General features: G+C 44.3%; 1 protein-coding gene across 4 annotated transcripts in view; it reads right to left on the minus strand.

The window, feature by feature from the left end:
* LOC137423906 (uncharacterized) overlaps positions 1–13,376 on the minus strand; it is a 62,093-nt gene that overhangs the window by 44,819 nt on the left and 3,898 nt on the right. For 2 of the 4 annotated variants that reach the window (XR_010983814.2, XM_068111448.2), the window contains exons 2-4: positions 12,886–12,948; positions 10,850–10,900; positions 10,685–10,744 (exon numbers count right to left, since the gene is read on the minus strand). Coding sequence is in view for 2 of the 4 variants with exons in the window: in XM_068111448.2 (XP_067967549.2) it covers positions 10,685–10,744; positions 10,850–10,900; positions 12,886–12,948 (174 nt within the window). In the remaining 2 variants the exon portion in view is untranslated. The remainder of the gene's footprint in view (positions 1–10,684; positions 10,745–10,849; positions 10,901–12,885; positions 12,949–13,376) is intronic. The other 2 variants (XR_010983817.2, XM_078771782.1) reach the window with 1 other exon arrangement.

The following is a 13,376-nucleotide window of genomic DNA, read 5'->3' on the forward strand; positions in this document are numbered from 1 at the left end:
ATCCCGGACGTAGACCCAATTGCGAATCCGCAAATCGTAATTTGGACGAGCCCCCAATTCTGTTACGTGGTCCCCTCGGTGAATACCTGGTCTCGGTGACCCCCGGACCGTGAGAGGAACTTCGCCAGAAAGCTGTATTATATATGCGCTTTCGCCACGCAATCCATATGAATTTCACCCAAGAGACAACTGATGTTCAAGGATATATTTCAATGGTAATGATACCATACAATTTCAATGATACAACCACGGAGATTTTCCCCGAGCAATCAACAATACACAACCATCAACAATTCCCAACCCACAATCAATTCCCTATGATTAAGATGGCCATCTTATATACGTGTGTCCCGGTGAGTACTCACGACCCCCGTTTGGTCTCGGTCCCGCACAATGTCTCTGGGCCCCTCCTGACCAAGATGATGGTCGGCGTCGCCGCACTCGGGCGGTTGAACGAACCCCGGGTGGACGTGTTTCCACCGGGCAGGTATCGTACCCAGCACCCCGGCTACAGCCCCTCGCGGCCACGCGAAGCGGGGACGGGAAAGCAAGCCCAAAAGCCCCACGCCGCTTGCCAGGCGTGTTAGGCCCCAACGGGCGACCCGTACGCGTCTTTTTTAGACGGTGTCGTGCACGGCGCCAAACGCTGGGTCGGTGCACGGCCACACGACAGTTTGCCGTCCACCGGGCAGGTATCCGTCCCGGTAACTCCTCTCGCCAGACAGGCTCGGGAACGCCGCTTTTCCACACGGCTCAATCAATCCCACCTCTCGTCGGTGCGGGGCGAGGAAGAAGAATCCTCGTCCTTTTTTCCTCGTGTCTTTTCCCTTCCGTTTCCGGTCACTTCCGTTTCCGGCCACCCTTTCAGAAGGGCTCCTGACCCTCCAACCACAACAACTACACAACAACTTAATATACTACACACGGATAAGCAAAGACTTGAATGGTAATTCACATACATTCACATAAATATGTAACAGTCAGCAACAGGGGACCACTACGAGTGAGGCGAGGTACCATATGTACACAAAGAAGGTCGGAAAGCTGCTCAAGATCACGTCGCTACCACCAACAGACCAAAATCTCTTCCTGCACATCTTGCGCACTCATCTGCAGACTATACTCGCCAAATCTGCTGACCAGCAGGCTCCACCTGAACTTGACATCATGAAGTATGGGTGGGAAATCAAAGATGGCACCCCAGTATCAGCAACCTCTGATCAGCCCCCAGGACCCCCAAGATCTCATGGATGTAGTGCGGTGCAGCTGTAAGGCGGCGGGGAAGGCGTGCGGCAGTGAACGTTGCAGCTGTCACCATGGAAAGATATCATGCACTGTGTACTGCGCTTGTGTTTCTAGTGACGCTTGCTTGAACCCCTTCACGACAGGAGACGAAGACCAAGATGAAGTGGAAGAGGCGGGAGAAGCAGATGTGGTAAATGACGAGGAAACTGATCATCTTGATCTTGCATTCGGCTCTGATGATGAATGGGAGTGATCGCCGTTAATGAATAAACACTTGACCACCCTCGTTCTGAAAATGCAATTATTATTATATTAATAATTTTTTGGACGAAAATGACCTTTAACTTGACCTTTGCCCCTGAATCTGACCCCAAATCACACAATTGACCTCAGAAATCGAATCCTCACATCGAAATTATACGGAAAAAATGTATCACACGTGATGGAAGGTTGATTGGTTGAAAAGTTATTTTCCACCTTCGTCCGCGGCGGCCATCTTGGATTTATGCCAATTATCGGAGTTCCCCAAGGTTGACACTCCGGCAACCAAGCTAAATCTTTTCTATAGACCCATTCGAGTATGAAACCATCAAAAAACAATACACTTCTCATGAGAACAAGCTTTAGTACAGAACATATCTGGGTGGCAAACGGACTTTAACTGAAGACCTCTATTTAAAAAAACATTTTCTCAATATCCGTGGCCCTGGTTCCACAGGTATTCTTTTCAACCTTCACAAGGTGATCTCAACAAACACCAGTGGTTTAAATATGCCATATTTATTTGAATCCATCGACATAATAATATGCAAAAAGTGTGCGGTTAACCAAAATCAACTCCCTCCCAAGTCTTTCACCCGCTGCAAGCCGTCTTGATGGACTGGGAGCCCTACTCGCGAAAGAGCACGATATTTCGCTAAATCTACCGCAGTGATCTACTACAATCTAAATTGACTGAAATCTGCTGCAGTGATCTTCGACAATCGAAATCGACTGAAATCTGCTGCAGTGATCTACTACAATCTAAATCGACTGAAATATTCTGCAGTGATCTACTACAATCGAAATCGACTGAAATCTACTGCAGTGATCTACGACAATCTAAATCGACTGAAATCTGCTGCAGTGATCTACTACAATCTAAATATACTGAAATCTGCTGCAGTGATCTACTACAATCTAAATCGACTGAAATCTTCTGCAGTGATCTACTACAATCGAAATCGACTGAAATCTACTGCAGTGATCTACGACAATCTAAATCGACTGAAATCTGCTGCAGTGATCTACTACAATCTAAATATACTGAAATCTGCTGCAGTGATCTACTACAATCTAAATCGACTGAAATCTGCTGCAGTGATCTACTACAATCTAAATATACTGAAATATTCTGCAGTGATCTACTACAATCGAAATCGACTGAAATCTGCTGCAGTGATCTACTACAATCTAAATCGACTGATATCTACTGCAGTGATCTACGACAATCTAAATCGACTGAAATCTGCTGCAGTGATCTACTACAATCTAAATAGACTAAAATCTGCTGCAATGATCTACTACAATCTAAATCGACTGAAATCTACTGCAGTGATCCACGACAATCTAAATCGACTGAAATCTACTGCAGTGATCCACGACAATCTAAATCGACTGAAATATACTGCAGTGATCCACGACAATCTAAATCGACTGAAATCTACTGCAGTGATCTACAATGTAAATATACTGAAATCTACTGCAGTGATCTACTACAATCTAAATCGACTGAAATCTGCTGCAGTGATCTACAATGTAAATATACTGAAATCTACTGCAGTGATCTACTACAATCTAAATATACTGAAATCTGCTGCAGTGATCTACTACAATCTAAATATACTGAAATCTGCTGCAGTGATCTACTACAATCTAAATGGACTGAAATCTGCTGCAGTGATCTACAATGTAAATAGACTAAAATCTGCTGCAGTGTTCTACGACAATCTAAATCGACTGAAATCTACTGCAGTGATCTACGACAATCTAAATCGACTGAAAGCTTCTGCAGTGCTCTTCTCCAATCTAAATAGACTGAAATCTACTGCAGTGATCTACTACAATCTAAATCGACTGAAATCTGCTGCAGTGATCCTCTACAATCTAAATCGACTGAAATCTGCTGCAGTGATCCTCTACAATCTAAATCGACTGAAGTCTGCTGCAGTGCTCTTCTCCAATCTAAATCGACTGAAATCTGCTGCAGTGATCTCCTACAATCTAAATAGACTGAAATCTGCTGCAGTGATCGACTACAATCTAAATCAACTGAAATCTGCTGCAGTGATCTACTACAATCTAAATAGACTGAAATCTGCTGCAATTATCTGCTACAATCTAAATCGACTGAAATCTACTGCAGTGATCCACGACAATCTAAATCGACTGAAATCTGCTGCAATTATCTGCTACAATCTAAATCGACTGAAATATACTGCAGTGATCCACGACAATCTAAATCGACTGAAATCTACTGCAGTGATCTACGACAATCTAAATCGACTGAAATCTGCTGCAGTGATCTACAATGTAAATATACTGAAATCTACTGCAGTGATCTACTACAATCTAAATCGACTGAAATCTGCTGCAGTGATCTACAATGTAAATATACTGAAATCTACTGCAGTGATCTACTACAATCTAAATATACTGAAATCTGCTGCAGTGATCTACTACAATCTAAATCGACTAAAATCTGCTGCAGTGATCCTCTACAATCTAAATCGACTGAAATCTGCTGCAGTGCTCTTCTCCAATCTAAATCGACTGAAATCTGCTGCAGTGATCTACTACAATCAAAATAGACTGAAATATTCTGCAGTGATCTACTACAATCTAAATAGACTGAAATCTGCTGCAGTGATCGACTACAATCTAAATCGACTGAAATCTTCTGCAGTGATCGACTACAATCTAAATCGACTGAAATCTACTGCTGTGATCTACTACAATCTAAGATTCTAAATGGACTGAAATCTGCTGCAGTGATCTACTACAATTTAAATGGACTGAAATATACTGCAGTGATCTACAACAATCAAAATCGACTGAAAGCTTCTGCAGTGATGTACTACAATATAAATGGACTGAAATATACTGCAGTGATCGACTACAATCTAAATCGACTGAAATCTACTGCTGTGATCTACTACAATCTAAGATTCTAAATGGACTGAAATCTGCTGCAGTGATCTGCTACAATTTAAATGGACTGAAATATACTGCAGTGATCTACAACAATCAAAATCGACTGAAAGCTTCTGCAGTGATGTACTACAATATAAATCGACTGAAATCTACTGCAGTGATCTACTACAATCTAAATCGACTGAAATCTGCTACTGTGATCTACAACAATCTATTAGAAACACCCGCTCCTCAAGGAAGCGGCAAGGGAGTGATTTATTTCTCCTGGACAATGTTACGGATTCGTCACTTCCGTTGTGGTGGTTTTCATCCACTGTAAACATTTCTGATTCCATGTATTATTATTGTTGTCATTTAAAGGAAATAGATATTTCTATTTTCAAAAGTTAAAAGTTAATGTTTTAAATAAAACCGGAACAGGACGACGAAAAGGAAGAAGAGGCTTCTGCGCATGCGGGGCTTCTGCGCATGCGCAAGATTGGTCGTCACGGCTCTTCAAAGCTGTCCCCACGCGCACGCTTTCGAAGTTAAGCAATTTTTCACAATTGTGTTTTTGTCGAATCTGTATCTTTCTTTCGGTGTATGTACCTATTGGGGTGACTAATAGGTTTCTCGGTGTTGGTTTTTCATACCTGTGTACAGAATCGTCGTTTTTTTCGTATCGTATATTCTGAGGCCTAGTGTAGTGCTAGTAGGCTACCGTGTCAGCCCTTGGCTTGAGGCTTTTTTTTGTCTCAGCAGTTCTTCGATCACGCTGCAAATTACTTTCGGTCTCTGTTTTTCACTGTCTTTTCACCCCATACTTCCTTGTTTTAAAATCTCCCAAAAAAAAAAAAAAAAAATTTTTTCCTTCCCTGTTCTTATCCGTTTGTTCATTCTTATTTGTTCGTTCGTTCTTCGACCACGTTGTTCGTGATCACGTGATCACGTTGTTAAAAAATGTTTCATCTGTCCCCTGAAGAACTTTATTTTGTCATATTCTATAACACCTTTTTCTTCTTCTTCTATAAAAGGATGCTTTCGACTTGCTCACCAAATCTATTCATTCCAAAAAAAAATTCCATCTCTTACAGTGCATCTTTCATTCATTTCCTAAACTCTCCAGAACTCCACCCATCCTTCAGCGTCCTCAAATGTATTTTTCACTCGAATGTCTCAAGAAACTCATTTTGCAATAAATGTTCGTTTCCCATTAATCGTACACTTTTCAAAATCCAATCTCACCCCTTCCCTCCAAATCTTCCCCATCACCCATCTCTTTCAAATCTTCCCCCTTGCCCCTCCCCCCCAAATCTTCCCCATCACCCATCCCTTTCAAATCTCCCCCCCTGCCCCTTCCCTCCTAAACTCCCCCCACTCCCCTCCCCTCCGAGACTCTCCCTCACTCCTCCCCTCCTAGACACCCCTCCTCCTCAAAGCATCCTCCCCGCTTCTTCCCCCTTCCAACTTTCACCTTCTTCTCCCTCAACCTTCTGCCTCACTCTTCCCCCTCCTCAAATAACACCTCACTGCGCCTCACCCAATCACCATCAAACCTTTTGTCTGCCCCATTCTTCCCTTTCTCCAAGCTATTCTGTAATCTCTGACACACCTTCAACAGCTCTCCCTACCTCTTCCTCCTCTTCCACATCTTACCCTAGCACTCCCCCCCCCCCCCCCCTGTTCTGTATCCGATGCTCCCCCTTCCTCTTCCTTAACAGTATGGACCTCAAACATCCGGGGCCTTCGCTCAAACTTAACTGATCTCTCCAAACAGGTTGCTTCTGACAAACCAGACGTGATCTGCTTAACAGAAACTTTCCTCCTTCATGATGTCTCCGATTCCTTGGTATCTTTCCCAGGTTACTCCCTCCTCCGGTATGATAGACCTGAGCCTCGTCCTGGAGGTGGGGTTGCTATCTTTATAAAAAAACTCTTCCTCACTCGCCCTGCACTGCCCTCTCTCCACCTCACCCCCAGGAATACCTTTGGCTACGGCTTCCCCTTCGCTCCCACCTTTTGTTCATATGTGTGTTGTACCGTCCACCAAACAGTGATGACTCCATCTACATCTCGCTGTCTGATAATATGGACCAACTTCTATCTACCCATCCCAACTCTCTCTTCCTCATATGTGGTGATTTCAACTGTCACCATGCGAGTTGGCTGGGGGTGGGTACCTCTCTCACCAGCCATGGCTCTTCAGCAAAGGACTTCTGTGACTCACTGGGACTGACACATTCTGTCAATTTCCCAACCTGGATCTCAGTCAACGGAGCATCTTCTCTTCTGGACTTGGTTATGACTAACTTCCCTGAAAATGTCTGCTGCTCTTCTTCTGCTCCAATCGGCTCTTCTGATCATGTGCTTGTTAAAGTGGACATCTCTCTGACCATTCTCAGAGAGCCTCCTCAGCATCGACGAGTCTGGCATTTCACTCAGGCCAACTGGCACGGTCTTCAAGCAGCCATCAATCATCTGGACTGGTCTCCCATCTCTACTGCCTCTGACATCAACTCATCCTGGGAATTCTTCCAAAGTAAATTGCTCTCTCTCATGCACAGATTTATCCCATCTCGTCTTCAGTTGTCATACCCTTCCTCCCGTCCATGGTACACGGAATCTTGTGGTGAGGCTATTGCCCAGAAACAACTTGCTTTCGTCTCCTGGAAAGCAAATCCAACGGAAGGAAATCTCATTTCCTTTCACAAAGCCCGAAACAAGTGTGTGTCCACCCTCAGGAGAGCCAGGGAACAATATCTCTCCGTTCTCAGGACCGAACTCTCTTATCTGTCTCCCTCTTCCAAATCCTGGTGGCGTCTGGTCAAATCTGTTTCTGGTGTTTGTTCCCCCTTCATCCCCTCCCTCACCTCAAATGGCCACACGGCTGACTCCGCACGTGAAAAAGCTGAATGCCTCAACTCTGTGTTTGCCTCTAAATCTTGTGTCCCAAACCCATCCCTCTCTGTACCCACCGTACCCAGTCATACCCAGCTGCTCCTGGACTCTGTGTCCTTTCCTCCTGACAAGGTGGAAAAGTTTCTGTCAACCCTCGACTCTGATTCTGCAACTGGACCTGACGGCATCAGCCCACGGGTCCTAAAATCATGTTCTTCCGCTCTTTCACTCCCTCTCTCTGTTCTCTTCACCCTCTCTTTTGCTCAAGGTTATCTTCCATCTGCTTGGAAATCTGCCAACATCACCGCTTTGCACAAAAAGGTGCAAAAACAGATCCCAGCAACTACAGACCAATCAGCCTTCTACCAATTATCAGCAAAGTCATGGAATCCATTATTGCTTCAGGTATGAAATCTTTCCTCTTCTCCAATGGCTTGATCTCTGATCATCAATTTGGTTTCAGACCTGGACACTCCACTCTGGACATGCTGCTTCTGCTTTCTCAACAATGGATGGAGGTCCTCAATGCCAAACAGGAAATTAGAGCAGTCTCCCTTGACATATCACGTGCCTTCGATACGGTCTGGCACCCCGCTCTGCTCACCAAACTCTCCTCTTTTGGTATCCATGGAAATCTCCACGCATGGCTGGCGGACTTCCTCTCTAGTCGTAGTCAACGTGTGGCCCTGAATGGGTTTCTCTCATCTCTTCTTCCTGTTCAGGCTGGAGTTCCACAAGGCAGTGTTCTGGGCCCTGTGCTTTTTCTGGTCTTCATCAATGATCTCTCTGACTCTCTTGAAAATCCTCTCTATCTCTTTGCTGACGACTCTACTCTCTGTCGCTCCATTCTTCATCCCTCAGATCGGCAGTCTGCAGCCTCCTCACTCTCTGCAGACCTCGACAAAATCACAGACTGGGCAAACAAGTGGAACATGTCTTTCAATCCTGACAAATCTCACACTCTTACGATGTCTCTCCGAAAAGACCGACTGGACAACCCTCCCATCCACTTTCTGAATAATCCTCTCCAAGAAGTTCTGTCACTCAAGCTTTTGGGTCTCACTATCTGCCATGATCTTTCCCGGGAAAACCACATTTCAAATCTGGCCTCCAAAGCCAGTCGCCGACTGGGCATCCTCCGTCGTGCGAAGTCCTTCCTTGGCACACCTGAGCTCCTCACCACATACAAGGCTTTCATCCGCAGCTCAATGGAATACTGCTCTCCCCTCTGGGTGGGTGCTCCTGCCTCACACCTAGCTCGCCTTCACGCTGTTGAAACCAAAGCATTCAGAATCATTGGAATCTCCCACAATGAAGCTAACTCCAAGGGCCTCTCACTCACTCACCGCAGGCAGGTTGGTGGTCTTTCCGTCTTCTACCGACTCCTCTCTGGCCTTGCCCCCCCCCCCCCCCCAGCTCTCTCTGGGCTCTGTCCCGCAAATATTCCTACAGGTCGCACAAGATCTGCCTGCAACCCTCTTATGGTTAAACTGCCAAAATCAAGACTCTCTGCTCACCTTCACTCCTTCATTCCTCTTTTCTCCCGCCTTTGGAACAAACTCCCTCACTCTCTTCAATCCCACTCCACCCTCCAAGTCTTTAAAACACAGCTGTTCACCACCATCTCTTATCTTCCCCCATCCAAAACCTTGATCTTTTCTACCCCCGCTAATTTCACCCCAATTCCACTTTTTTGAAATACCAACTTCTGTCCAGGAAGTCCTTGGTGTCCTTGTGTTTTATACTTCTCCCTCCCCCCCCCACCCCCCTTCCCATGCCTCCTCCCCCCGGGCCCTCTACCTTCCACACATCTCCCTGCTCTCGGATCTTGTGTTTGTGTGCTTCCCCTTCTCTCCCCATCTTGTCTTCCGCTCCCTCTTTTTGGGTATTTTGTTTGTCTGGTTGATTTGTTTGTGAAGTAAATGTTAGCTCTTTCACGAGCCTCGATTCAGTATACAAAAAACAGTCACTGGCGAACAACAGTCACTAGCGAACTTTTGGGTTTCCCAGGAATGGGCTTCCTGCAACAGAGTGGTTATCGCTGTGACAGATTAACCTGCGTGTCAGGTTTTGCGATCGATTCAGGAGAGAATCACTGTCGTGCCGTTGCGCCACGAGACCGGGCCGTCGCCCATTTTGACTCACGCAGGACTTGCGCTTCGCTCACGGTTTGGTCTCGTTTCGACCATTTTCACCGCATACAGACGTCGATCTGGGGTGTGTGTGTGTGACGTGGCTTTTGAGTGGAAAGTCTGCGTGTCGCTGACTGTGAGCTGTGGAACGTCCATACCAGAGGGTGTGATTTCCCCGTCGCCTGGAGGGCGCCTTTGGATTTCCCAGTCTCCTTGAGGGCGCCTATGCACAGCTGTGGCAGCAGGACTGTACCTGCCAACCCAAAGGGATTCTGGTCTCGATTGGACATTGATCTGTCGATCACTGGAGCGGATCGACTCTGGCTTGAAGCCGGTGATTAGAGACATTGGGGAATGGGGATGTTCTTGTTTCACTCACTTGGAGCACAGTGAGTTATATATTATAAAACTGATGGTACCATCATAGGACATATTGATTGTACTTTTGAATACTATTATTGTTGTACTGTTATTCTTGTGTGATCTTAATACAATATTTGTTTGTGAGTAACAATTGGGGTGGCTTCTCCATTCATCTTTGACATACAGAATAACACATTTTTCTGCCGTGACTCCTCTCGGGGCTCGGAGGTACACCGTGACCAGGGGGTAGGGGAGGAGCACATAACAACAAGTGGTACAACTTCCAGGAGTTTGATTTTTTGTTTAGTGATAACATCCAGTGTTCAAGTTATTCTGCCAAACGGTTTATTCTGTTAAGGATTTCATAAATAGATTAGTCGATCCCATCTTCTTCTTCTTCTATACAATACACAAAAAGTACACGATTATTTATATAATAAGACGCAAGCTTATCAAAGCATCTAGGCCCGTTTAATTTTCCATTGGTGACTGCTAGTTAATATATATATTTCATGCCAGTACTCGACAAACAACTAAGAGCTTATAGAGGAAAATAATATTGAATTAGTTTTGGATTAAGGGGGGGGGGGGGGGAGAGGGGGAACAGCAGCACAGAGGGAGAATGAAGAGATCACAAGCCAACGAGGGAAGAAAGGGTGGGTAGAAGGGTGACGGTTATGGGGGTGGAGGAGAGGGATGAGAATGAAAGTGAGCTTAGGAAGACAAAAGGAACCTGCGTAATCTTCGAGGGAAAAGGAAAATAGTTCAAGTTTGAGAAGAAAACGAAAATGAAACATTTTGCTTAAGTGACTTTGTACTTCAAATGGTGAAAATGTATTTTTTATTAAATAAATAAATATATAAACCTTACTCACGGGATGTTGAATCCTTGGCCTCTTCATTATCAGGTTCAACCTTCACACCTTGGAGAAAATCTGCAAAACATGGACAAGTTTTATTCCGGATGTTCCTCTAGCAAATCAACCAAAAGCAAAAAAAAGAATATTGATCTCTGCAAATGAAAAACATTTCCTTATTACCTGCTGTGTCCTCGGTTCCAAAAGTATTCCTTTCCACCTTCACAATGTGATCTGCACAAACAGAATAAATACTGCAAAGAGCAATAACTTGCATTTGTAAAATGTGTTGCCTTTACCAATGGCGCTTGGGCTGTTAAGAGTAATTGACGAGATAAGACACACCCCAAAATGTACAATGGGACACTTGTCTCGCTGAAGGCGAGTCCCGGTCTGTCGGCCGATTGAAAGACTGAAAGTATGTTTAGCGCTGTGGGAAAAGAGGTGTAATTTATGTTTCATACAGTGCATTCAGAAAGTATTCAGACCCCTTCACTTTTTCACATTTTGTTATGTTGCAGCTTTATGCTGAAATCGTTTAAATTCATTTTTCCCTCATCAATCTACACTCAATATCCCATAATGACAAAGAGAAAACAGGATTTTAGAAAGTTTTGCAAATTTATTAAAAAGAAAAAACTGAAATATCACATTGACATAAGTATTCAGACCCTTTGCTATGACACTTGAAATTTAGCTCATGTGCCTCCCATTTCTCTTGATCATCTTTGAGATGTTTCTACACCTTGATTGGAGTCCACCTATGGTAAACTCAATTGATTGGACATGATTTGGAAAGGCACACACCTGTCTACATAAGGTCTCACAGCTGACAATGCATATCAGAGCAAAATCCAAGCCATGAGGTCGAAGGAACTGCCTGCAGAGCTCAGAGACAGGATTGTGTCGAGGCACATATTCTTGGGAAGCCTACAAAATATTTTCTGCTGCATTGAAGGTTCCCAAGAGCACAGTGGCCTCAATAATTCTTAAATGGGAGAAGTTTGGAACAACCAAGACTCTTCCTAGAGCTGGCCGCCCGGCCAAATTGAGCAATCGGGGGAGAAGGGCCTTGGTAAGAGAGGTGACCAAGAACCCGATGGTCACTCTGGCTGAGCTCCAGAGATCCTGTGTGGAGATGGGAGAAATTTCCAGAAGTACAACCATCACTGCAACACTCCACCGATCTGGGCTTTATGGCAAAGTGGCCAGATGGAAGCCTCTCCTCAGTGAAAGACACATGAAAGCCCACAGAATCTTGTTTCTCACAGTCTGAGAGTCCTTTGAGTGCTTTTTTGCAAACTCCAAGTGGGCTTTCATGCCTATGTTGACCTTTTGGCCTAAGCTGATCTCAAAAATATTTAGTGTTGAATTCAGTTAGCCGATATGTAAATCCTATTCAAATTTCAAGTGAATCGGATTAAAATTGAGGATTTTAGAAATTTGAAAAAAAGTGGTTGACCTTTGGCCTATGTTTACGTTTTGACCTCAAAAATATATAGGATTTTGTTGGACCACAAACTCTACCATTTAGTTAAGTTTCGTGAAGATCGGTTTCAAATTGTGACCTGTAGGCAAATATAAGTGAGCGGACACACAAACAGGAGCGATCAGCATACTTGCAAAAAAAAATAATTTTGTTGCCAAGTAACAAACAAATGACAGACAAACAGACAGGGGTGAAAACATACAGGTAATAAACATTGGAAATGGTACGGTACCTCGTGTTGTGTTTTTTTTGTAAGCATTTTAAAAGAAACTAAGCATGTGTATTCGTGGTCGGAATTTTTTTTAAACTTTTAAACAGCTCGGTTTCATGAATCAGGAACCACCGGGAACCTATCCCCCCTTTTCCCATTGAAACAATGTCCCACATTTGCGGTGTCACCGGTCTCTGCATTTTTCATGCACTTTTCCCATTTAAAAAATGCCTCCACATTCATGGATTCGACTTTCGCAGCATTTTCTAGGAACGTTTCCCCCACGAATGTCGAGGTCCGACAGTGCAACGTTGTCAAATTGTGCTCAAGGCCGTTTGGGGGCGAAATATTAAGGTTGGTCGGTGTGCCTGCAACAGATGGAATCCTCACTGCCTGACACTCCATGATTGTGGGACTCTGACTGACAGATGGAATTCCTTTGGTAATGGGTGAGGCTAACAACATGCAGCAAACACAAAAAAATAGGCTTTCCAGCAACTACACGCGATCCCTCCTCACTTTCAATACGCAGACCCACGGTCTCAGAAAATTCATGTTCAACCTTCACATTGGGTTGATGTTCTGCAGAACAAGTAATACAAACAAAACGGGTTATGGATAAACTGTATTTTATCTTGTGTTTAAGCTCTTATCATCCCCACACTTTCTGAAAAAAGTGTGGGGGGGGGGGGGGGGGGGAGCATATTGCAATCGAATCTGTCTGTCCATCTATCATCCTATCTCACCCTAAAACATGGGGGTAAAACAGGGGTCTTGACCTGAACTTGAAATTCCCCCCTCAAGATCGCAATTTTTGAGGAGGAGTTTCACGTCAAAAGTATTTTCTCTGACAATTTTTATCGCAGGTACCAGTACCAGTTAGTTAAATGTAATAGATGGCCCTTGTAGGGCTTACATTGTAATAAATAGATGGCCCCTTATGGGGTTTACATTGTAATAAATAAATGGCCACATATGGGGTTTACATCTATCTATAATTCCAGTAATCT

Source organism: Myxine glutinosa, chromosome 1, assembly GCF_964187855.1.
Source record: "Myxine glutinosa chromosome 1, kmMyxGlut1.1, whole genome shotgun sequence".
In the NCBI taxonomy this organism is placed as follows: Eukaryota; Metazoa; Chordata; class Myxini; order Myxiniformes; family Myxinidae; genus Myxine; species Myxine glutinosa.